Source organism: Plectropomus leopardus, chromosome 14 (assembly GCF_026936395.1).
Source record: "Plectropomus leopardus strain MGB_pleo_1.0 chromosome 14, ASM2693639v1, whole genome shotgun sequence".
Lineage (NCBI taxonomy): Eukaryota > Metazoa > Chordata > Actinopteri > Perciformes > Serranidae > Plectropomus > Plectropomus leopardus.
The window spans coordinates 24,239,453-24,267,109 of NC_142189.1; the positions used below are offsets into that span (position 1 = coordinate 24,239,453).

General features: G+C 40.1%; 1 protein-coding gene across 5 annotated transcripts in view; it reads left to right on the forward strand.

The window, feature by feature from the left end:
• The window catches only part of sobpa (sine oculis binding protein homolog (Drosophila) a), a 58,200-nt gene that overhangs the window by 23,175 nt on the left and 7,368 nt on the right, over positions 1-27,657 (forward strand). For 2 of the 5 annotated variants that reach the window (XM_088087654.1, XM_088087656.1), the window contains 4 exons: positions 2,632-2,783; positions 4,825-4,848; positions 17,008-17,103; positions 25,141-27,196. In XM_088087654.1, the coding sequence (XP_087943780.1) occupies positions 2,632-2,783; positions 4,825-4,848; positions 17,008-17,103; positions 25,141-27,195 (2,327 nt within the window). In that variant the 3' untranslated portion in view covers position 27,196. The remainder of the gene's footprint in view (positions 1-2,631; positions 2,784-4,824; positions 4,849-17,007; positions 17,104-25,140; positions 27,197-27,657) is intronic. The other 3 variants (XM_088087655.1, XM_042501219.2, XM_088087657.1) reach the window with 3 other exon arrangements.

Genomic DNA, 27,657 nt, shown 5'->3' on the forward strand with positions numbered 1-27,657 from the left:
GTGTACAGGGACACTATTGCTGAGAGATTATTTTAACTCACTTGTTTTCAATCAAAAATTGTGTAAATGCATGTGTTTGGCAAGAACTGAGCATACCAATTGAGAAATGAAACTTGGATTATATTGCACAAATTTTGTGAGAGTTTGTAAATGGGTGTTTTGATATAGTTTTACTGTTGTTAAATGTGGTACCCTATTACTTCAATACATGAAGAATGTTTGCTTTTTATGTATTCTTTGTTCATGGTGGCATGTGAGAAAAATTTTCCTAACAAAACCAAGGGAACACGTGGCAAGTAACTGGTTTACACATGGTCATTTTGGAGGTAGTGTAATCTGTTTTCTAACTGTGTCAGTGACGGAAAGTGTGTCTGCACATGTACTCTCCATGCCACGAACTTTTCGATTCTAGTCGGATCTTTTTCAAGTCAAAATGTTTGAGAATTGGAAACCACGCCTATATTTTCACATAATTCACACCAGGCGGCTGACAAGCTCAATGATGCAAGGTGTTATCTTCTCCTCATTTACACTGTTTTTTGATAGCCTTGCAACAACATGATGTACTGTATATAATTACTTCTCCCCAGATCAGCTGACCTCTGACCCCAGATCAGCCTGATGTCACCTGATAAAAAAAATGTAAAAACGGCTCACCAACTTTTAATGATTGATGAAATGTTTTATTTTTTGTCACATAAATTAATGATTTAATCTATTTAACTTCTTACTGTGCGTATGTATTATTTACTCACTTTTTGTACTTGGTCTGTACCAGACCACCCAATACAATAACTGTCTACAATCACTATGCAGTTTGTTTTATCATTCCATAACCCTGACCTTATAGACCTTTTCATAGCTACTCTGTTTCTAGGGCTTTGACCCCTGTTTATTTCCTTTCAGCTACTGCATTAACAAACAGTACAAAAGGAATAACAAAAAAAACATGTTATCAAGTTAGAAAAGGTCTTTATGACCTTAAGAATGCAATGTCTATTTGATGTGAAATCAATTTATGTCCAACCTTGTCTATATGATATGCAGTATTTGTTTGTTACTGTTATTTCTGGTTCTTTTTCCTCTGGATTTTTTTCATTCTCATTTTGCCCTCCATGTGCCCTCATCATAAGTAATTTGGGACTAAGCAAAGAAAAGAAATAAAGACTGTTGTGTGTAGTAGAGTGTATGGTAGATGGATGGTGGGTTTTTCTTCAGATCAGCTCAGATCAGAGTTTTGTAACTTGTCAGTCAGGAAAAATTGCTCCAAATTGTCTCACAAACATCTTTTCGGATTTACTTGTTTTTAACTCAGATGTATTGTTCTGTGAAACAAGTAAAGTTCATTTACAGAGCACGTTTGAAAACAACAAACATTGTCCAAAGTGCTTTAACAAGAGATTTAATACAACAGAGGAAAGTAATGGGCAAATAAAAACAGTCATAAATAAGATAATATATAAGAAAAAAAAGCAAACAATATCTTAATAAATTGTGGCACAAAACAGCAAAAACAACAGAGTGAAATAGAAGCAAATAAAAACCAGTGTGGTTTTGGTGAGACATGTCATCGTGCAGATTATTAAAAGGCTTAACTAAAAAGATTGGTCATAAGACAGGGTTTAAAGGTGTCAGTGGAGGAGGGAAGGTCTAACTCTTTGTGGCAAAGTATTCCACAATCTAGTGCCAACAACTGAAAAAGCTCGATCGCTCGGTTGTTTTTTAACTGGGTGTGTGGAATAGAGAGCATTGAGTGGTCCCCAGATCTGAGGGGTCAGGAGGTTGAATAGTGAACAAACTTCACCCCTCTGACATTTACAACACAATGATAATAATTTAAATATTTTCTGTGATGCTGATGTAATAAACACACACACACACACACACACACACACACACACACACACACACACACACACACACACAGCAGCATGCATATCAGCACAGAGATCCAACCCTCCGTCTCAGTCTCCTGTGTGAACGCCCATCGTCTCCAGCATCATCAAAGCACATCCTTGTGTCCACCTCAGGTTCTCTAATAGCCACGGAGCACAGCCACAAATAGGCATCTTCCCATGTCCCCGGCTCATCCGGTCCTACATTTACACATGGCAGGCCTTCATTATAAATCCTGCAGTGGTTTTGTGGCTTGAATCTTGAGCGGTTTTTGCCAGCTGGACTGAGTCAGTGGAGTAAATGTTTTTTGGTCCCTGTGTTAAATACATCTAGTTGTTGTATGCTAGGACTTACACTTAAAAAATAATCAATGTCACTCTTGCTTAAGCATATTTTGTGATCAGAATCAGACTACTCTGATCAAAGTTTAAGTCTTGTACCACAAGGTCAATATTTGCTTTAATGGAAGACATTTTACGTGTTAAATAACAGCTCTAGTCATTCTAGTGATTATGTGAAAGCTATAATAAAGCAAAAAGGCTTTTCTGTAAGAACTCGCAAAGGGCAAAGTTGAAGAAGTTTTAGAATGATCCTTTGTGGCGCCTCAATGTTCAGGGTAATGGTACATCTGTATTTTTTATTTTTTAAAGATAATTTAGGAAAGACTAGAAGTTTGTCATCACTAAATAATACAATGAGCTCAATCCACTGCCACTGTTGTTTTTTTCTTTCTAGATGAAGATGCATCCAATGTGCAGATCATGTGCGCCTGGTGTCAGAAGGTCGGCGTTAAACGCTATTCTCTGAGCATGGGGAGTGAGCTGAAGAGCTTCTGCAGTGAGAAGTGCTTCGCTGCCTGCCGCAGAGCCTATTTTAAGAGGAACAAGGTAAAATTCCTTCCTTCTCATCCGCTGGACGTTTAAATATCATGTCCTTCAGAGGCTTTGCAGATACAATGTCACAAATCTGTTGGCAAATACATGTGATCATCATTTGTGAGTCCTAGAGGGTAATATAAGATCAACAGCATGGTTCCAAAATCACATAAACGGCATGAAATAAATGCGTATATTGTGATATATATACCTGTAAGAGTGAATTGTATTATTATCATATGGTGAACAATCTTCGAGGGTAGCATGAATTGGACAGGGTGATGTTCTCATCCTGTTCATCAGCAAAACAGATTTTAACATTTAAAGAAATAGTTGGACAGTTTGGGAAATTCACTGATTTGCTTTACTCTACTTTACTCTCAAGAATTACATAAAACATTGATACTATTCTTATGTCTATGTCTTAAGTAGGGAGCTTCAGGTCGGAGGCCATTAGCATAGCTTAGCATAAAAACTGGTAGTGGGAAATGGCTAGCCTAGCACACTTCAAAGTTCAAAAATCCAGCTTCTTAAACCTTTAAAGCTCACTATCAACACTTTGTATGTAATTTACCACAAAAGGAACAGTGACGTCAATGATTTATTTTTTTTCTCAAAGTCACTTTAGCTATTTCTTAATGAATAAGCGTATTTCCCAAAATGGCGCAGAATTTCTAAAGTCAGTTTTAAGTTAGGTAGCCATGAGAACTTGGGTCTGAGTTAATCCAATTATAACAGTTTGGTTAATTTGTCCTCATGACTGTACTGTATATGAGAACTTAACACTTGGTATATATTGCATTATATGATCCCGACAGCACTCCTTTTCACTTTTTCACCATTTCTTATAGTCACACCTTCATCATTTACTGTAGTCTTTTTGTGGAGAAAACAATTGTCCTACTTGCTTTCATATTACCAAAATGTCACAATACTAAGTTAAAAACACAACAACACACATTACATTATTTCAAAATTTAAGTTACACAGTAAATTGTGTAAAGTCATATTAGTTCATCTCAGGCAGAAAAAAAGCTGTTTTTGTTATTTCTGGCCAACTGACCTAACAAGCCAGTCGCCAGAATTTTTTTTTGCATTGTACATTTCTGCAAACCACATTACACATTAGCTTGCCAGGCATCTCACCTAGGTGACATACCATCTAACATCACCTCCACACCTTGATGACAAAGTCAGCTTTTATACCGCGTCATTTAAGAAACACTGATATAATTCATGTGAAACATGTAAATGTAACATATTTGTGGTTTGCCAAACTGTGCAATGCCAATATTGTTGTCCGGCAACAGGGTTAGACCTAGCAGATCAACAAATCTTAATGTTAACAGACAGCTACTAAAAATGCAAACTTTCACCAATACCCATCTTTACTGGGGGTGAACAAGATTTGCTAGGCTGACGGTTAGCTAACATGATACTATGGCTTATGAGCTAAAATATTCGCTCACAAAACTTGTCTTGCTGTGCTCATGATTTGTGTGTAAAAAGAGTAAAAATAAACTATGTCTAATCGGTTCTGTTGGGATAGCAAAGTTCAGAAGTTCAGTGACTGTATCTGTATGAGAGCAAGTGCAGAGAGACTCTAATATGGCTGCCAGAAAATGTTACATCATCTGCTAAGCTCTTTATAAACATGCACTATATTCTGCTTCTGACAGCCAAATGAAGTTTTCATGACATTTTGATAGTCTGGGAGCAGCAGCTTTATCGGTTGCAGCTTCAGCAATTATTACGCTTAAGTCTGACTCAAGACACCAAAAGGTCATTTTAACTAAAAAATCTTGTTTAGAGCTTAAAAACCCTCTCATTACTTTTTCAGATTTGGCTTGAATACAAAATGCATAATACATTCAGCCAGAAACCGCTGAGAATAAATCATGGATTTTTACTACAGTACAAAAACACCTTCAGGCGATCAAAATGACTTGGTCACCGTGGTGCATCAGACGCAAGATATCAAAGTTGTTATTGTGTACTCATTTTCCCCACGATGACTGTAGTTAAACAATCTCCTTTCTCTCTTGTACCAAAGCTGGGATATATAAGGAATTACGCTGTGAGTATGACGTGTTTTACTCTCCTGCTTGTCTGTCCTAAAGTCAGTTATTCATCTAAACATAATCACTTTCCAAACACTGCACTGGAGCAGGAATACGTAGGGGTGCACTTAGTCTGTTCATCTCAGTTAGTGCAGTTTCTTTTCTTTTCTGACACTTTTTCCCAAAGCATGAGAATCAAGTTGAGCCTTGCCTCTACTGTACTGTTGCTCATACTGTGTGTTTTTCATTTTCTACCTGAACATTTTAGCTCATTTACTTTTATAGAAAGTTTGTAGTTTTTTTGCATTGTACTAAATGTTGAAATGGTGACAAATGATCTGTCTTGTCCTGGTGATGACAAGAAGAGTCTGACACGCTGAAGCCTCGTGGGAGAACGTTTGACAGTTGCAAGAGCTATAGATCTTCATATATCAGATCGGCTTTTGAACTGCTTTTATTTCGTTCCAAGAGCTTCAGAGGAGGTCAGAAAAAAAGCAGATACAAGTCGATCATTTGACACGCACAAAAAGTTGACAAGGCAGCTACGTATCAATCAAAGATCAATCAGGGAGGCTGTTAACATTACATCAAGAGTAAAGCTGATGTGAAGAAAGATCCCTGCTTTAAGTCTATGAATCTTGTCGACAGTTAAATATGTTTATGTTAAGTTTATATATAAGAACAGTAAGAAACACTTAAAGGTTTATCTATTTTCCATACTCTTACCTTATGTTTACCCTTTATAGTGTATTTGTAGTTCGTTAAGTTCCAATATGTCATTGTCTAATTAACTTTGCATTATCTTCTGACTTATCTGACAATATTTAAGGCATTTAAGGCACATGGTTTGAGGTATGGTGAGAAAAGTGTGTGAAAAAGACAAAGATGCAACAATATTCTCTCCCATTCTCTCTGCTCTCCCTTTAATCAGCCTCAGACTTTTGACAGACATTTCAAAGCATGTCCTCTTATGGCAGTGACAGCTCTTCATGCAATTGATAGTTGAAGAAAAGTCTGAATTTCAAAGTGACAGGCTAGATCATATCATGCTTAGAGAAAATCTTAAACCTTATGAGCTCTTGTAGTCAGCCAGTCAACCTATGTTTTTACTGGTGTCTTACAAAATCTTTACTACAAAATTAACTGTTTCAAAATTCCTTAAAAATGCATGGTTTTTACTGTTTAATTCTGATTCAATTAGCAATCAGTCACGGTAGTTTAAACACACTGTTGATTATAGTAACTGTGATGCAATAATGTTTGATTGTTCCACTTCATTTCCCTAACAAAGAATCTTAACCACTGTAAAAAAAAAAATAACAAAAAACCCCTACCTCTCAGACACCATAACTGAATGTGATACTTTGGAATTATTCCTGTAAAAAAATTAAATTAGGATGATTCATAGCCTTTTGAAACTGTAGAACTTATTTTGTATTGAAGCACATATCTGCCAATGAAGGAAATCCATCACATCAGTTTATTTTTCATAATCATGGTTTGCTTTTTCCCCTCATAATTTTGGCATATTATCTCAGAAATATTAAGTTATGAGTATGAGAAAAAAAATAACATATGGTAGAATTTTCTTTGAAGTGGTGTAAATGGGCTTCTAAAATTTTGAGCTGGAAAGCTATCAACTGTTGAGTTTTGGATGTGACCCAGGATCATAGATTTGAAGGCAAGTGTACAATATTTAGCCACCACTCTGACATAAGCACTTTTTCCTCTCATTGTGTAATTGTAGTCACTTGTTATGCTTTAATTTATGTTTTTCTTTTAAATTTATTTATGCCTTAATCTTCATTTCTGGAGAGGAATTGATCTTTCCTGTTCTGTTGGGCTACAGAAAATGCTGTACTCAGGAAAACATTTTATTAACATTTTTGTTTTTTATTTATTTTTTGGTATTTTTAAACAACAGGATATCCACGCCAAAGGCACCCTTTGGCATCTTTATGTGACGTACCTGGCTTTCAACCAACTCTAAACCCATTTGTGGCAATATTTGATGTCCAAAGCAACTGATGTATTATAAAGAGCGATAAGGTCAGTGTTGGGCGGTTGGGTCAAACAAAACAAGTCTTTTACCCAGAACACCTCAGCTGGTGTCCTGTATGAAAAAAAAACGTTTTAACATGACGATATGTAATTTACGCACGGTTGTTTTGCACTGACGTCAGTCACAGGACATATTTACATTGCGTCACCATATTGTTACATAATAAATGTACTTATTTTAACCAAAAACATAATATTTTTGTCAACCTAACCAAGTAATTTTTATTACCTAAACCTAACCATGAGTGTTTTCCACGTGTTACAATGTATGTCAGCTGTGCGCCACATAGAGTCAACAAAGGGTTCCCTCTATGTTGCTCTCATACTCCGAGGGGCATTATAAAGTTTTTTGGTATTTGACAACGTGGGAATGACAATGGCCATATGTCAATACTTTTTCTGTGAAAATTATGCAGAACTAAACTAAGTCTATCTCTGTTGGGATGTCCAAGTTAAAAGGTTGGCAAGTTAGTACGTGCAATTAATAACATTTCGCAATCCAGCAGATGTCAGTAGGTTTATGGTCTTTTTTGTTTATTCTAATTACAATAATGTCTAAACACTGATGTTATTAATAGGTGTTAAATGTGTTGTGAGGCAGCTATAATATTTGAATAAGTGGTGCGCTCTTAATGTATTTAAGCATCTGCAGAGCAGAAACGTACAAGTATAGTCAATCAATTTCATCGATGTTTATTGCTCAAATTTCGAGTACATCACGCACAGTTTATAGCGTTAATATCATTTACATCCACACATTCCTGTTCGCAGCCAGTCAGCCATATTGGATGTTTCCTTCATCCATCAGCAGAATGCACATGTTGAAACATCACAAACACAGGAAAGGCCTGCTCTGCCACAGCGGCTCAGATTCTATATTTTGTCTGGCTCTCTCACATTCATGCAGGCCATTTGTGTAAGCGATACCCACATGTTTCTTTTCTCATGCACCCACAAGGTTGGCCACAACAACACGGCCTGCAGGCTTTCTTTTTTTTTTCCAACTGAAAAAAAAAAAAAAAATTGTCATGGCTGAAAAGAAGTATCTCGTGTCTGCGTGTGCTTTGGATAGGGTAGAGGAGACGTGGGGGTGTAGGGGGCGGGCAACGACTCTGGCATTATGTTGCGTGAAATATCTTCAGCTGCCTCATCCATGAAACCCAATCCCCTCCTAGGGTGACTACGGTTGCTACTTTCTCACATCTCTGCATAACTCTATATAATGCAGTGTTTGAGTGTGTGCTGCGAAAAGATGATTGATAGTTTAACTGGGGCTAATCACTTATGTGCCTGTTTACTGTATGCCTTAAGCTGCTGGATTAGTTTGTATGGAAGGTGCTGCTTCCTTGCCGCTCGCACCACTCAATTATTCTGTCTGTCATCTCACTCTGCCTGCTCACTTTCATTTACTTTTTGACTGTCCACTATTGATCCAGACACATAGCTTGGCTCTTTTTCCACATTTTGTAGAGTGTGTGTTTTTTGCTGGTTTGCATGGTGTGCTCTGCAAAAGCCAGTTTCAGTGGAAAAATACCACCTGAAGGGAAATTTAACAGAAGACTGACAGGTACAACAGCTATGATATTAGACAGTTTTGGTGGGATTAAAGACATTAATTTGAAATGCAGGGTGGAGTTTTGCTTTCAGCTGTAGGTAGAAGCTGCTCAACTGTCACGCTTTTACACGCAGCCGTACGTTTTCTCCTGCTATCTTACACCCACACATACACTGATAAACATGCTTGCTCATTGGACACAGTGCCAAGATTAAGTTAGGCAATTAGCAGTGATGAATTACCTTCTGTGAGGGTGTGAAGCATGGCGACAAAAAAAGGGTTTAGGTTAGAGGATGCTTTGCTTTCTCATTGTCAGTCAGTCAGCCTTATTCCACAGGGATTCATATCATCCACATGTATCATTACAGGGATAGTTCAGATTTTTTGAAGTGGGGTTGTATGGGTTACTTCTCCATAGTTAGTGTATTACATACAGGAGATGGCAGTCGGCACGCCCCCCAGTTTGGAGGAGCAGGCTGGAGTCTGACATGGAATTTAGGCTATGAACTGCTGTGGATTTGGATCACAACAAAACATATTTTAGCCACCTGAAAAAGCCCACCTAAAAAAAAGATCAACATCAGTTTACGTGTTTAGTATTATTTTCACAGCTGTACCTTATTGTCAAACAGTAACTTCCAACATGACAATAAAGGCATTTTATTGCTCTCTTCAAAGCCAGACTCCATTTTGAAAAACAATGATTTGACATTGCTGAACATAGGAGCTGCTGGTCTACCGCTGCCTCCATCTGTGTTATTGTGTGCTACTGTTTTTTAAATGGGTTAGTCCAGATTCAACAAAGTCACACAATAATGCAAACTACATAATTTACTGAGGCAGCGGTTGACCAGCAGCTCCCATGTTTAGCAAGCTAAAAATACTATTTTTCTTAATGGAATTAAGGCTCAAAAAGAAACCCCCTCAAAACAGGCTGTCTGACAGAAGGGTTAAGGGACAAAATACTGTGATTTTTTTTAGCTGAGACTTTTTTAGGTGGCCAAAATTATTTTGCTGGCCCCCATACACATTAGTACATTGCTTAGCTTTCATGTCGGACTTCAGCCTGCTTCTCCAAATTGAGGGCGTGCTGACTGACATCTACTGTTTGTAATACACTGTCTATGGGTTAAGCACCCCAAACAACCCCACTTTAAAAAATCAGTACTATCCCTTTAAGGGATCTGTTCTAAATGCTGCATGCAGGAGTTGCTATGACATCAATTGTGATGAAATGTTGTTTGTTGCTGTTGCAATAGCTCCAACAATCTGCTTTTCTCTGCAGTTTGGTTTGGGTTCAGGAGTTTTTTGGGCTTGGGCCTCAGAAAAAAAAGAAAAAAAAGCTTGCTGGTTGATTGTAGACTGGGGTGTTGTGGCTGAAAAACAGTTAGGGGGAGGACTGATTCTAAATCCTGGTGGAAAGAAGTTAAGAGTGGCTTATCATGTGTCATCTGTAGGGTAATTTATCATATTTTGTCATGAAGAATTAAAAACAATATACACAAGGATCATGCTGATGTAGCATATAGTTATATTTCTATATCTTTCTACATCATACAAACACATGTCTTCTGCTTCCACAATATTAAAAAAAAAAAGCAGACAGCGAGGAGACTCCAGGTTGTGTTTTACAGGTCGTTTCTGCCGCAGCGCAGGGCTTTTTGTTCACACCATGAAATTCCCCCCTGGAGACCCCAGACCTCCATCAGTGTCTTTCCCCGGGAGCTCCCTCCAGGCGCGAGGGGGCAGAGTGCCGCTTCATGTCAGCCCAGAAATGTCACATCACCTCAAACACACACACATACACACACACCCAAATGCCTCCTTCATACACAGCCCCGTGGTTTCCTCCCTGCTCCTGAACACACAGTTTTGCATCTCCATCGGCTGCCAAGGAAGGCACGCACTAAAAATGAATAAGAGAGAAGAGGGTGACTGGGCGTGTATATGTGTGTGTGTAACTGTGTCTTGTATATGTATGAATGTGCTTGTGGAAATTTTGTGTGTGTGATGAAGTGTGTAATGTGTCTGCATATTGCAGCTCAGGCTAGGAAGCCTTGAGGCCTGCCTGACACAGCTTCAGGGCACAGAGAGGAAGGTGATTATCTCGTAGCTGCCAGCCATTCAGCGCAAATAAAGATAAAAAGTAACTCCGGCTAACTAGGCGTTGAGATTGTAAAAGTGGAGCCACGCACGTGAACATGCATGCTTTTGTTTCTTTTCTTAAAGTTGTAGGTGTGATAAACTAGACTCACACAAAAAGGTGCAGTACAGAATGTAGTTTATTTTAGAATTTGCATGCATGCCAAATATTGCACATTTCAGGTATGATGTTATGATGACCTTAAGCAAGTACAGTTTTCCAGTAAAAAATCAGTCACTATGCCAAGAATCTGTTTTTCCAGAATGACTTATATTGAGAATAGCCTTTGCTACACCTTTCAAAAGAGGTATTTGGTACAAGGAAATTGGCCTTACTGCAATAAAGAAAACATTAACAGATGATAGTCAGAGTAATATCTTCAAATATTTATATATTGTTGTAAAAGCTCAAATATGCTCTAAACAAGCAAAATGTGCTTCAAGAGTTGTCATGCTTACCTTGTTGTGAATTGCCAGTTTGTATGCCTCTGCTCCGGTGATAATTGTGGCTGAAGGCATTATGCTTTTGGGTTATCTGTATGCCTGTCTCATTCTCGTAAATGCAATACCTCAAAAACGCTGTAAGGAATTTTTTTTTTTTTTATTTGGCAAAAATGTTCTAGTGGACCCAGTGACTCCTGAGATTTTGGTGGTCAAAAGTCAAGGTGACCTCTGTAAATACAATATCTCAAGAACACCTTGAGGGAATTTCTTCAGTTTGGCATAAACATCCACTTTAAATCAAAGTTGAACTGATTAGAATATTTTGTTCAAAGGTCAAGATCACTGTCTGTGTCATTAACGTTTTGAGAGAATTTCTTTCAAATTTGGCACAATTACCCACTATGGACTCAGCAATGAAATGTTTAGAATTTGGTGGTCAAAGGTCAAGGTGATTGTTACCTCATAAATGCAGGAATTCGTACGCTAATTGTGATCAAATTTCACAAAAATGTCTGATAGGATATAAAGGTAAAGTGATGACATTTTATAACCAAAAGGTCAAAGGACATCTCCATTGTGACATCCTAATGTTTGGCAAAAACACTTTTCTGGCCATGATTCAACAATATATCACAGGAACAGGGAAGACATTTGGTCACATACTGATTTGGTGACACTAACCATGGGTGTTCATTTTGAAACTGTGCTGATTGTATGGATCGTCTTTGCTGCCTGAGGGAAGATGTGAGGGAAACATCCATGTTTACACAGATATGGATGTAAACTGTAACTGCAATTGAGACTGATGTGTGAAGGCATACAACCTTGAGGAGGTAATAACAGTTTTACTTTGAAAAATTAAACTTATTACAATATAAAGTACACTGTGGTTGTTATAGGGCCATAAAGTACCCTTACCCCTAACAAATTAAACCTTTAAAAATTGAAATTTTTGTGGCCCTGATCATGATCTTAGTGATCTTAGATTTTTCCTGTACATCTGTGTAAAGGTCTCCATGGTGCACTGCAGTCAGACTTGAACTGGTGTACTGATAGCTTTTCAAAACATGAAAAGGGGAGACAAACTTGTCTTTTTTTGGGAGTGTGTTTTTTCACATGTCACAAGCGTATAGTGCCAGGACTGCACCTTCATTTCAGGATTTGGGATGAGCCTGGCTGCACTCGGCTGTGTTTGCCTTTGGATTTGGAAAGCTTGCCTACGAGCGCCTTTCTTTGGGAAATGCAGCTCTTTTGGCAGGTGACGGGCACACACACCTGGACATGTATCCGTGCCCAGATGGAAGCTTGTGCGGTGGCAGCTGGTGTGACGTCCCCCTCAGGACGACGGAGTCGCCAGAGGGGAGCTGGGCGGCCGATGTCCTGCTCTGTCGTTCTTATAAGGAACTTCAGCTGGGTGGCAGCTGCAGTTTGCTGGCATGATGGATCAGCAATAAGGAAAGAAAACACACCTTTAAATAGAATAACACAACTGGCACTGAATTTACTCAGTGTTCTAAAGCAAAGATTGACTCTATCTATCTTATCTATCTTATCTATCTATCTATCTATCTATCTATCTATCTATCTATCTATCTATCTATCTATCTTAATCCCCAACCTCCTTTATCTGTGTGTGGCTCCCTGTGTGCACCTCACGCCTCGTTCACAGTGCCAACACCTCATTAGTACAATATGCAAATGAACTGGCGCAGGGCCAGAGGGTCAGAGCACAAACTGGAGACAGAATAATAGCACAATGGTGCATCTTTGTGTGTGTGTGTGTGTGTGTGTGTGTGTGTGTGTGTGTGTGTCTGTGTGCGTGCGTGCGTGCGTACGTGTGTGTGCGTGCGTGCATGTGCATGCATGTGTCCTCAAACACTCGTGTCTGTAAAAATGCGTTACCTGCCTTTGAGTGTGTCCATGGGATGCGTCTGTGCTCACACGGTGAAGACATGGTGCATATGTGTGTTTTTGTGTGTGACAGGGCAAAGCAAATGGGTCAGCCTACACCTACTGTTCATTTAGTGCACTGACAGCTTCTAAATAACCATGACCCCATAGTCTTTGGTTTGGTTTTCTCCAACCTTTTTGCAACAAAGTTAAAAATCTTCCCTGTAACACTGTGAAATGTCAGTGGCAAATAGTGTTTTTGTCAGATTCTTACACTGTATCCTTTCCTGAGACACAAGACGGCATTATTTGATTTATGTCATGCATGGAATGGGAAACCCTACCTGGAGGTGAGGGAAACAGATGGAAGCAGATGCAAACTCAATCAGTCTTTGGACAAAAAGTGTAGAATATACACCAGAGTCGCCCTTTGGTATCATTGAGAGATGAGCAGAGCTGAAGGCCAAATTACCCACGACAAATCAAAGGTTGCAACCAGCAATTTAAGGGAACTTGATAGCTGCTCAGACCAGTGCACTTACCTGTCAATGTTATAGGCTCAGTATGATATGTCTTCTTGGCTGCTGCAAACTGCATGGTGAACGTGTATAATTGAGGTTAAATCTCCATGCCTGATAAGGGTGGTTCAGTGCCCCGTGGCTGTAAAATATAAACCAATTATATCACACTGAGGTCTATATTATATAAAAGTGCATTTCATTTAATGAAACACAATGGAGCAATTTGGCATTGTGCCAGACAAAGCATCTCCAGTAACTGCTTCCTAACAAAAATTGCCCACACCTGGCACAACAGCACTGACTGCCTCAGTTTTCATACTGCGTATAATGACTGACTCAGAGAGTGCAGGAGAAGGTGGCTCCTTTTCAGGTGGCATAAATGTTTTGTATTGTATTATTATAGCATGGGAAATTAAACCCAATACAGCTAAATTTTGAGCAAATGAAAATGTTATCGTAGTTTACCTAAATTCATTGCCATTCCTAAAAAACATTGAGTTACTGTAAAATTTTGTCAAATAATTACCATGAACATGCAACACATTTCTGGCAAGGGTCACTAAAGTCAGGTATTCCCCTTTTCTCCCCTAAACTGTCAAATAACTAATTTTAGTAGTCAACCACAGTATTTTATGTATTTACAGCAATGTTCCAAAACCAACCGGCTTTAACCCACCAAACATTTGTATTTGGGTCCCATGTGGGTACTAAATGGGCTGAAAATGGGCCCTATATGGGCTTGTCCATGGGTTCCATAATGGCACCATGCCAAATGTCCACATGGGTGGGTTTACATGAGTTGGCCCCATGTGGATTCTGCCAGGGCTAACTGCTAATGGACCCAAAATGAGGCTGTTATCTGGGGCCAACTTGGGTAAACCCACCCATGTAAACAATACGCATGGGGCCATTACTGAACCCTGTCGACAATCCCATGTAGGGCCCATTTTCAGCCCATTTGCTCTCCACATGGGCTCCACATACCAATGTTGGCTGTGAAGTTGGGGAGACCAGGGACGGTTGTGACACCTTGAATTACTCCAATCAGAGACAAGCTAAGGTGATTACACTCACTCTGCACATGCTCAGTTAGATTGTCTTGCTTACAAAAAGTGGCCACATTTGAAATTCCCAGAGTAAGTTACCAGCAAAAGTCGTTTTGTTTTTTTAAGTTGTTACTTTTTGTAACTTTTCTATCAGTGATTTACAAGCTAAAAACAGACATAGCTAACATGTGTCAAGCTAGCAGTCAGGCTAGTTGTATATGTGGTGAAAACATGGTTGGTGGGGCGCCCGGTGGCTCAGTTGGTAGAGCAGGCGCCCCATGTACAGAGGCTGTGTCCTCACCGCAGCAGCTGCGGGTGGGATTCCGGCCTTGACCCTTTCGTGCATATTATCTCCTCTTCTCTTCCTTCCACACTTACCTGTCCTGTCAATAAAGGCAAAAAAGCCAGTGGGGGAAAAAAAAGAAAACATGGTTGGTGATACTGGGATGGTTGTAGCATCTTCTTACATTTATATTAAAAAACCAAGAAAAGTAAATGCTAAGTTAATGATAATCAGTCTGGTTAGACTTTTACCCAAGAATGGCTAAGTGTGGAATGTACTTGATTTACATCTCATAACTTAGCACCACCTGTCAGATTGGGACAAACTTCACCGGTGCACGTCTTGTTCAGATTTTAAGTAGGAGCAGCCAGGTGGAAGAAACCATGCTTGTCTGCCTCTTAGTCATTCTGAGTCAGAGATATAGGGAAATTCTGACAGCTAATATTTGCTGCTTACCAAAAAGAATCCCAGAAGTATCTGTGAACCAGTATTAAAATGGCTGCCATCATTGCTGGTCTGTTTGCAACAGCAAAATAAAGTCTGATACTGATTTGAATTTAGCTGATTTAGCACATTTTAAAAAAGCTGTACATCATTTGATTGCATCTGGTTTTAATTGTGAACACACTACATACTGTAGCCTAAACACAATAAGAATAGATCATTTAGGCTATTTATATGGTGTGACTCAAAGACTGACAAATATCTTGGAATAATGGGTACCCTGTTGGAATAGCAGGAGGGTTTCCTATTGTTTTCTCCTTTTCAGCCTTTTTCCTGGAAGACATTTTGACATGTCACAGTAGGAAAAGCAAAAAAATCACTTCAATGTAATGCTGCATTCATGTCATAGCATTTAGACTGTAATTATGAGCAGCAGGGAAAAAGACGATGACTTGCAATAAGGAATAGGTGATTAGGCCTATTGGGAATATCTCACTCCACATGGTGAAAAGAACTATGAATGTGACAACAAACTATTGGCAAAATGGTTACAAATGCACCTCTGCTGGCATTTACATCAAAATAAAATGTTATATCACCACTAGCACAACAGATTCAGATAACAAAGTAGATTAACACAACAAAAAAAAAGATAATTAAGGCTGTTTAACCTTATTCAGTGTGGCAACAAGATTAGCAGTGGGACTAACCATCTTGGAATGATGCGTGCCGTGCCGGACCTTGAACATTCAATGCCATCAGCAAGCTTCCCCTGCAAACAAAAATATGGTATACGCAAATTTGCCAATATTGTCTTTATTGTTTTTTAGCACTGCACCCCAGATGGCTTTTGCCATTTAATTTTCTCTTACCCCAATGCTTTCCATGTACACTCCTCTCCATCCATATGTTACATTTTTTAGAATGTTAAAAAAAACAAAACTAAGAAACAAACAAACAAAAGAAAGGAGAGGGGGTTGCCTATGTCATGAATCAGAATATCCACCACTGTCTGTTGGCACTGTTAGAATACAGCATAATGGAGCCATGGTTAATATTATCAGTAGCACCTGTACTGTTCCTACATTGAGTATATGTCCCATGCGTATATGTCACACGAGAGGCAAATGTTGCTGTATTAATCGTCATGCCCTTCACGCCTCTTTTGTTTCCGCAATGCCGGCATGCTGTTTATAATAACATACTAGAGCTGAATGATGCTGCCGTCATTTGCTTATGTGTAAAATGCAAAGAAGGCAAAAAGAAGAGAGGTGGCAGCCTTCTAGCTGATTCTCTGCATCTGAAGGGCTACTATCTTACTTGCTAATGGCTCCTGCTCTCTGCGCCACACAAAATTTCTTGATTAAAAGCGATGTGATACATATTTCAGAACCTTATATATAGTTCAACGTCTTAATGCTAGTGTAGCGTGGTAACTAAATTTGCTTTTTATTTGAAATGTGTTAATATTTGCTTTTCATCTTAAAGAAATGGTTGTTTGATTGAACACAAACACTTCTTTGGGCAGCACTTTGAATGCCTAAACTAAATATCTCGCAGAGTCCTCACCCATGCACATGCATGCACACGTATTCACACACACGCAGTTTTGTTTCAGATAATCCTGCTTATTGGTTTGTCCACAAACCAATGACTGTTCACCCATTTTACAGTCACCATTTCTGTTCATCTTTCTCAGTGTTGTTTTCCATTTCTGAGTTTCCTTGTTGCCTCTGTTCACCTGTTTATTTTGTCCATTCGTAAAAAGAAGCCATTATTTCTCCCCCCAGGCGAGAGACGACGATGGCCTCGGTGGGAAATTACCCCAGCACAGCTTTACTCAGGACACGCCCAGGCTTGTCTTCAAGACAAACAGCGATGTGCTTGTAAGGACCATAACCATTTAACACCAGATAGAGTTTAAGCTTGATGGCTACTGCACAAATATGTTTTGATGTTGTTCTTTGTTCAAAGTGTATAATTTTCAAGTCATTTCTTCTTGACATGTCAATGGACTGGCTTATATTTGGGCATTACAGTAAAAGTAGACATCAGACAAAAGACTCAGCCCAAAAATTAAGACACAGAACACAAGCAGCACTCATGTTTTACATAAAGTTTGCACACATTTAAGTTTGAGCTTTTCATAACTTTTTTCATGCACAGTCATTTGCTTTGGTCATTTTCATTATACTTTGTACATCATATTCAGTGACTTGTGTGGTGATTTTGTAGGAACTCTCAGACAAGAAAATCAAGGGGAATTGTGCAGATTTACTTGTTTCATTCTAATATGTTTCGAGTATTGGGACATGTACGTTTTGAATTAATCAATGTGAAGTTAGAGAACACTATGGTGGACCCAAAACACAATGGAGTACACGCCACTAACATGCCATTTATATGTTGCTATTGTATATTTAAGCAACATTCAAGTTTATTACAGCTTTGCTCTTATTTCCATAGTTTTAACCATCTTTTCTATGACTGACTTGTTTTTTATATCTAATAATAACATTGTACTCGCCAAGGTAATTGCTGAGATTGGATTATGGACTGTGTCAATGTCACAAACAAGAAGTAAGATGGGGCAAGACACAAGCAGCCAGCTGTGCAGGTTTAAACACAGACAGGATAGCAATATGTGAACCATGAAATTATAACGTTTTAATCATTCATCACAGATTACATACACACATGTTTCTGTTGCAGTTTTACCTCTCAGTAATGTCCTAAAGATAATCTGGCTTAACTATTGGCTCATTTACAACCTGTTCGATCGTCTGACTGCTGGTGTCTTGTGGCATTGGACTTTCTTTTAGCATTGTCTCTCTGTTTCCCAATCTCAGAAATGACTTTGCAAGTCGGCTACAATGTTATTGCAACATTAATGGTAGTGAAAAAAACCCAAAACAGAACAAACACCAACCAACCAAAGTTGTCCTTATTAAGACTTATTTCAACATTTTGGGAATTATGTTCATTTGCCTTTTTGCTGAAAGTTAGATGAGAAAACTGATACAGCTTGTAAGTCTGCAGAGTTTTAAAAGACAACAGAAACAATTTTGACTTCCTCAGTCTGTCAACTGAGATCAACTTAGATCAGAATATGGCTTCTAGTATAGCCTCAATATATCTTTTCATAATGTCTGCGGTAATTTGTAACATTTGCACTATGTTTTTTTATTTGTTTGTTTGGTTAAATGTTGTTTTGTAGGCTATTTTCCTATTTATATATAGACCTTTTTATGTAAAACAGTTGACATCCTGGGATGCAAGAGAAATTTCTAAATTTTAATAAAATCAAAAACAATAAAATCAAATCAATTCAAATCAAAGCTTTATATGATACTACAGCCAGCAACTGGTTAGCTTAGCTTAGCACAAGGACTGAAAATGCTTGGATGCAGCTAGCCAGGGATTGCAGATGGAAATTAGCCAGTAGCTAAATCTGGTTTAATACATCTCTTCTCTTTGGATGAGATTTTTGTTTTTTGCACATGGCCCTTGACAAATAACTGTAATAAACTAAACTAAACAGGCTTAAACCTAAAAACAGAAATGATAATAAAATTGAACTTTTTTGGGGGGATTTGATTTATCCATATAAAAACAGAGAGTGAAAATTACACAGCCTTGACAACTCTGTGCCGATGTCAAACAACCAGCTAGTGAGTTTTATAGGTGCTGGAAAGCAGATTTGTTATGTTTGGACATGCTAACTTCTTCAGTCTTTACACTAAATATGCTAAAATTATCTAATTGGCTGCAGGCTGTATAGCTTCATAATTAGAAAGGAGTTTATTTTCTCATCTAAGTCTCAGCAAAAAAAGAGAATAAACATAAATAAAAAAAATAAACTTTTTCCAAAGTGACAAACTTTTGCCTCAAGTAAAGATGTCCCATGTGAAAAACATCTGACAGCCACATGCCAACAGAAGCATTTTCTCACAGAGAGACAATCCACCAGGTTTGTCTCATCACTCTTATTGCTGGAGTTATTTTAGCCTACGCACACTGTGTGTGCTGTTAAATATAGTGCGGTTAGAGGTTCACCTGGCCAAGTGAGAATGGCCTTTGTATGTCTCATCTATAATGACTGATGGTGACTAGCTGTGATAAAAGCAGCCTTACAGGAGGTGTAGCTCTGGTCTTTGCTTTACAGTTTAAAATTTTCATGCTCCATTCAGGTTTTAATAAAGACATCAGTGTAGCCAGTCTATGACACTGGGAAAGGATAAGAACCAGATATGTTTCCCCTTTTGTAAGCCAGGTAATTATAACCACCATGATAGATATTCCAATAAATGAGGCTGCTGTAAACTGATATTTTGGCTAATCATAGTTACAGGTCCACATGTTGCAGATGTTGTGTTAAGTGCTGCCAAAGTTTAATTTTCTTGTGTAAACTTTAGTTGAAGCTTTACTCTGTCTTTTTCCAGTGGACCAGGTGCTTTAAGATGCTGAATAATCTTGGAATGAACTCAAAGTGCAACACGCACAGTGTTTCTGTTTGCCATCATTGATGGACTTGAGTTGTCAAGAGTGGACACTTTGCTGTAGATTGTTTGGAGTGTGAGACAACCAAGCGACTGGCTCGCTTCAAGCACCTGGTTCATTTCCACAGGTTTAATCCTTGTGTTTTTCACTACGTGATTATAGCGGCAATCTGAGAAGTGTCAAAAGAATCACATATCGACCTTAACAGGGAGGATATACAAGCCTTTCCCTTTATGCACTTTTACTGCTTAAACCTCTTCATTCTACATATAAAACCACTTCAGGCACTACAGCCTCTTATGAAACCTTACAATCTCTGCACCGTCTGAAACCCTCCAGCCTCTTAACCCTCTGCAACCGCCTCCTCTTCGTCCTCTTCATTATCTAAATCCTCCACATCCTCTGCAATCTCTTTAACATCTGCAACCTCTTCCTCTTCTTCACCGCCTTCTTCTTCTTCATCCTGCTCAGCAACCTGTTGGTCCACAACCTACTCCTTCATCTCTGTGACTGAAGCAATTTGATACTCCTTATCTGATCCTTCAACCCCTGAGAATGTCCTCCAATCATGGCCTCACCTAATTTGTTCATTTAAAAAGGTTATATGCTAAAACCAGCTGTTGACCAATTTTGGGATTCTTAAAAGGTAACTTTGATATTTTTTAATCTGGGCCCTAGTTTTGAGTGTTTATAACTAATGCAGACAACCTTTTTTGAAATTGGTCCAGTACGGACCGAGACCACAGCAGCTACAAGCAGTAGAACAGACTGCAGTGTAACCACTTTGGGCAATTGTGCATTGTCAATTTACATCCACTAAAAGAAGTTGTTTTTGCCAATGACAGGCTCAGATTATTATAATTGACAACATTATGGAAAGGACTCCTACAGAGATAGACCTTTTTGTTTAATAATTAAATCCTTTTTGTTTGACCAGAAACTGCCCTGAAATCCTTATCACCAGACCTATCAGACTCCAGTCAAATAAACAGAATTTTTTTGTCATAAAGCATACTTCATTCACAGTTGACCGAAGAAAAATAAATAGGGCTGGAAAATGATTCATTTTTTCAATCGGGATTAATAACAGTTTTTGTAATCATGTTTTTAATAAATTATTTTGCATCACAAAACATTGATATAGACCATTTTGAGAAGGTAAATCAGCTAAGAGACTAATATAAAGTGGCATGTCTTTAAAGGGGAGACTGATGGGTACCCATAGGACCCAGTTTTTCAGATATCTTGGGGTGAAAGGTCAAGGGATCCCTGTGACATGATCATGCTGTGATTCCATCGCCAAATTGTATTCTAACCTTGGAGCGTTATTAAGTGTTTCACATGATACCAGTGTCATCACTCTAGTATTAAAACTCTGCCTGGGACAGTCTTTTAAAGACAGAAATGTCACCGGCTATTAAAACATTTTAAAAAACAGCAACACGTTACATATGAACCTAAAATCATATCGTGTTTAACACATTACGCTGACAGCCCTAAAATTAAATCTCACAAAAACTGTCTTGGTTCATCTTTCTAGTGTTCCACCAGGTCTTATTTGGTTGAAATAACCCCTGAATTCATCCAATTAGGTGTGAAAATACACTGGCTCTGTATACGCAAAAATTTGTTTATTGAATGGAGTCTTGTAGGTTTGACAATACTGTTTTCAGGTCTATTTTTGTTCAAACAAAAAGGATGTTAATCTTTAGCAATAATGTCTATCTCTGTAGGGGTCATTTTCATATATCGTCTGACAGTTACAATAATAGTCTGAGCCTGCTGGTGGCAAAAAAAAAAAGGATCTACATCGGCAGTGCTGAGTTTCCCCTAGTGGTTACATTGCAACCTGTTTCGCCGCTGCCGGCTGCAGCCCTCTTTGTCAATACTGGACCAATTTTGAAAAAATGGTTTTCATTTGTCACTAAGACACAAACCATGGGGAAACAGGACTGCTAAAATACCAGTTACCCTTTAAATGTCATCGGCCTCGTCACTGGGTTGGAGGGTGAAAGGAAGGAAGAATACGATGACTGCTGAGGTGGTTGCACTGGCTTGGAGGCACGATAATTGTTGCAACGCAAACGATTAAACGGCACCGCCAATGCTGGTTCGTTGGCCACGATGGAAATAAATGACCATAATTACATTCAACTGCAAACATCTGTGTAGTGGGGAGAGAGCGAGCGAGAGCGAGAGAGAGAGAAAGCACAACTCCATTAGCGTAATGCGCAGTGAAATTTCACTCACAGTGCAGAAAGTCGTTAAGTGCTCTCCATCTGTCTTTCTGAGTCGAGGAAAATTTCAGCACATTTATTATTTAAAATATCCTGGGCCTACCATTATCAAACTCAACTTGCGAGAGCACCTTTTTGACTTTTACTCAGTCATGGCTCATTGAATTAGCCAGGACTAAATGGGCAGTTAAAACGTGTCGGATTCAAGGGACTGACATCTGAGCACCGCCAACGTACTGTTTAAACAGTTGCTATCTAGTCCGGTCTCTGATCTGTTTTTGCTGTGGTTCGTTATGTTCTCCAGCTGCTTGTCCCGAGTGTGTTAGTGTCAGAATTTCCCTATGAATTGCATTTGTGCAAGTTATTCCTCCTGACTGACACCACAAAATGACTTACTACAAATGCGGAACTGTCTTAAAATGTTCGTCCTTAAAAGATGTCCTCCTTGGCCACTCTGTGGCAGACAATCTGATGTAAAACACAGGATATGCGCAGTACCTGATGTTTTACACATGTAGCAGCTGCAGGTCAGCATGCTATGTATTCTTTTGAAATCCCGGCCAGTGCTACGCTGCGTCTGCCCAAACAGCCCATGTGAGTCCGCTGTCCTTTAGCTGCTGCCAGACAGGATCCTGCCAAATAAACCAATGTTGCCGTGCAGCGTGCAAAAAGAGTTTATCCACCTTCCGGTTGCATCCCTCAACTTATTAACATTCAGCAGGGGGGCTTAAGGGTCTGTGTGATGGATGGATGTCGTTGAGGGGTCTGACAACTGATTAATGCCTTAATTATCTCCAGCGAGGACCTGCCACTCCTCCCAGAGCTGACAGAGTGAGCTGTGTGTGGCCTGACGAGTAACGCCGTGTTCGGGGCTCGCCCACTGCTATCTGCTCTACCAGGGTCACATTCATTTTCCTCCCAAAGAAAAATTTGCACTTTTTGTGCTGGAAAAGGTGTATAACAGTGATGGAACAGTGCAGCACGGTGTTTTGGGATCTCTGCCACTGCAGTGAGCAAGAAAGACAACTTTTCAATTTAGCCTCCTCATGTTTGCTCTGAATACAGAACTGAGCCTGCCCTAAAACAGAACTTATGATTATACGATTTTATTATCCTTTTATAGATGAAAATACTGGCTCTTAACACATTTTACAAATCCCACTGTGAGTCTAAAAAGTTGATCTTAAAGCAGTCTTGTAATTCTTATAGCTACAGTAAAACATAAAGAAGAATAACAAAGATAGCAAGAATTGATTTGGATTTGTTTCAAAAAGAACTTGCTTTTACAGAATTTCATGAATATGACATAGTAAGTGCCAAGAAGACGCATGCTGCTGTCTCTAGTAACGAATAAATTCTAAACAAGAAGAATGACAATTTATTGTCACATAATTGGATATCAGTGAACATTAGGAACACAAGGGAGTAGTGAAAATGAATGCATTCACAACCTACTCACACCATTTTCAGGGATGAAGTTAAAATGTGAAGTCCACTCCTGTGAAACATCACGTACACTGACATCAAGCTGTAGTTTTTCCATATTGAAAAGTTAGTGGAGAGAGAACAATGCTATGTTGGGGTTCCCAACTGTTAAAATTACAGAAACAGGCAGTTGTATTTCACAAAACGATGCACTGCTTTTTGGTCTTTTATGTCTACTTAAAGTGGATTAATACATTTGCCACTGTAACATTTTTTAATGTTGATCTGAGATGGTAGCACAATGCTTGGAAAAGAATGCTGTTGTAAAAACAATATAGTATATTTATAGAGTATACTCTTAAAGACAGTGCATTTATGTTGCTTTTTGTGCATGCCATGCATGCTTTAAAACATGCATAAGAGGCTTGTCATTTTGTGTAGAGAATATAACACATAATCAGCAGTGGTTACTGAAAATGTCACATTATGTTTATTCATCCAGAATAAGAAAATTACTAACAACAAGGTAAATACATTGTCAGTTTTTAGGTACACTTACTCTTTTTTTGTGAAGTTAAAGGTTCTGTATGCAACCTTCAGAGCATTTATATAGCAGCAAAGAACGTAGAATGTAATTGTGTCCTGAGCAGAGAATGAAGTCACACTGTGTGTGTGTTAATCTAAGCTTCTCTGTGGTTTGTTGTGGTGGCTGGTTCCGCCATGCGTGCATGTTAGTGCATGTGCGTACACCATTTTCTAGCTCATCACTACTGCTTTGCACTGCTCTCTTATAGCTGTTACTGCTGATATCCAGAGGGCATCATCGTAGAAGTGTAGTGCCCACCCTTCAGTTCCCTCCTGGATAACATCATTAGCTTTGTCAGAACTGCTGCCATTGTTTAGCTTTGTTTATACAGTTAGCACCATTAGTTGCTAGCACTAGCTGCTTACTCAGCTACTTCCGTGTTGGGAACCGTGTCCAGACAAACTCATACAATGTTAATTTTGCATGGAGCCCCTTTATTAGCTTAAATGACGAAATTTGAAAGTTCTGCATTAAGCTATTGCATCAATCACTTGAAAAATATAAAGAGATTTTAAGTCATCAAGTGAATGCCTCTCAGATCATTTCAGGTTTTGGTTGCAGCCTGATGTGCAAAATAGCTGAAATCTAAAAATTGCAGCAGCAGTTTTGTACTGCTCAAGCGTTCAAACTGACTTAACTTAAATATCTGCTTTCTACTGTAGTTGGCACACACTTCAATACCGAGTGTGGCCATCAGTCTCCAAGGGATCTGTGGTTAAATGAGACTTTATTGCAAACAGAAGGTGTAAATGGGCATTTCTTGTTAGCACAAAAAGTCAAAGACAAAGTCACTTTAATAGCACTTAGCAGCAGAATCATACCACATGCACGTTTACCTCTCTGTAAGAAAACAACATTGGTTTAGACACGTGCACAAACACACACCTAAATTACATCAATCAAATACATGCAGGCATGCACATAAACTAATTTCAAGGTTAAGCGTTTCCTCTTGACAGATTTGTAATAGTAATCAGAAACAGCATCAGCTTTCTTAAAAACAATCTTGTTTTAAATGTGTTTATCTCCAGATGGCTTGGAGGCTGAGCTTCTGCTTACCAGGATACTTCAGAGGAGATTATTTTGTAATTCATCAAAAACAAATTACAAGTCTTTTGTATGCAGAGTGACAGGTGCTGATGCAGTGTGTGTACTGTGTGTGCTTTTTGTTCCAGGTGTGTGACTGGTGCAAACATATTCGCCACACTAAGGAGTACCTGGACTTTGGAGCTGGTGAGCGGAGGCTGCAGTTCTGCAGTGCCAAATGCCTGAACCAATATAAGATGGACATTTTCTACAAGGAGACCCAGGCTGCACTGCCTGGAGCATTATGTAACCCTGGACACGGCACTGGTGGAGAGAGTAAGATGGAGTGTAGTGGAGGGGTACAGCTTCTCACTCCTGAGTCCTGGGGAACGCCATTAACGGACCTTAGGCGTAAAGCTCCCTCACCAGGAGGTCCTTCCACCAACTCTGCAATGGCCCCTTCCACTTCCTCTGCCACCTCACCTTCAGACACTGCTGCTGTCTGCTCCCCATCCTCCTGCTCCTCAGCCAAGATCCCCACACCCAGACCCCACGAGAGCCCCACACTTCCCCCTCCGCCTGTTCCAACTTTGCACCCACCTGTTGGGGTTCCACCTGGTAGCCCTCCCATGGTGATGACACCCCGGGGACCCATGCCCCTACCGCTGTTCATGGAGCATCAAATGATGCAGCAGATGCGTCCACCATTTCTTCGGCCCTCTGCCCACCCAGGTGGGCCCAATAGTCCCCTGTCAAACCCTATCATCCCTGGCATTGGTCCACCACCTCCCTCTAGGTCCATGGGTTCAGCATCAAGCCCCATGCATAGACCCCTGCTGTCTCCACATGTCCACCCCTCATCCAATCCCAACCCAGGCATGATGCCCCCTCACCCTGGTCTCCCCATGCCAGGCCTGCCCCCTTTCCCCCCAGTCAACATGATGCCCAATGGACGCATTCCTCTGCCCCCAATGATGAACTTTGGCATGCCATCCTTGGCTCCATTGGTACCTCCACCAACTCTCTTGGTTCCTTATCCTGTCATTGTACCTCTGCCAGTCCCGATCCCTATTCCAATCCCGATTCCCTTCAGCCCCAAAAATTCCAGGGACCAGCCAGAGAGCAGTGGTACCTTCCGCAGTGCTCCAGAGTCCTCTGAGGCTTCGGGATCTGGGCCCCACTCTCCAGGGTCCTCTGGAGGTGACAGAGGGGAGCAGAAAGTAGAGCCAGCTGGCATGGAGCGTCTCTCTCCTGTACGCTCAGATAGGAGCAGGACGGCATTGGTTGACTTGACTGTGAAGGCAGAGGACAATTCAGGCAATCTGTGTCTAAGCAGCGGCCCTGTATCAGTGGAGGGGGTGATTGATCTAACTATAGGCCAGAGGCCATGCCAACAGCAGGTAATTCAGAGGATGCTACCAGGGGTCCAGGTCAAGGTAGAGGCAGAGGCAGAGACAAGATCTCCACCAGCTGCAGGGTTGGGTTGGGAAGGGAAGGGCTGTCGTGATGGGGTGGACGGTGCCCTCTCACAGGGCCTCCTCAATGCTGCAGAGCTGGAAGGGGCCACACACCCAAACACACTGGAATCACCAGGCCCTCCCTCAAGCAACAGCAGCCCTTATTGCCACGCTGATCCTCCAATGAGCCAGCTGAACCCCTGTAACTCTAACCGTACCCCACCACCCTTACCCAGCACAACACGGACCCACCCACAACCCCTGCCCCAGCTCCAAACCAACCCTGCTGCCCCATGTAATGTCATAGTCAATGGTACGGGATGGCATTCGCTTCTCACCCCTGCCTTTGAGTCTTACCCTGACCGAAGAGATGGTGTTGTAGGAGAAGGCACAGCAGAGGAACAGTCAGCCAACGGTGAGCTGGAGCATGAGGCACTGAAAGAGAACAATTGCGCAGCTGGAGAGTGGGAGCCAGGGAAGCGGGGCTCAGCGCAAGATGAGATGGCGGACACAGTGGATGGTAAGCCAGACCCTGACTCCAACTTAGAGGAGGGTGAGCATGCCTATGCCCTGCCACTGCTGTCTACCGGAGGCTGTGTGGTCATCCAGCCTGTGCCAAAGCCCGGTGCTGACAAAACGGCCATCCTGTCCTGCTCCATCAGTGCCCCTTTGTCAGCAGACGGGAGCCCCGAGCTGGAGCCACCGCTGAAGAGGAGGTGTCTGCGAATCCGCAATCAAAATAAATGAGGTGGGTTTACCCCAGTGGGCTGCCACAAACACTTCTATGCAGTTGTGCAGACTCTGTATTTAAGTATGAATTTACACAGATTTATTCATTGACATTTTGTAATTCACAGTGGGGTACCCATCAAATAATCAGTTGCTTTTGATGCTTCAAATGTCTCTTACTCCCCAGTGTGAATCCTTGAACCATTTGAAATTATCTCCTTTACTTCCAAAATGTTCTTTAACAAGTTCTTTACTTTCATATTTAGCCGCATTGTAAAATTTAGGAAATTCTGGCAAAAGGGTTATTTTATCTTTTGTCCAATGTAGCAAATAGTAAGGCTGATCACTTCATCATAAAATCACATTATGATGCTTGATTGAAGGGAAAACACTGTGTGCATCAAATAGAGACAGTAGTCAAACAAGCAAGTGAAAAATGTCATGTGAGTGCATGTTGAAAATGTCACAACTCCACTGTGC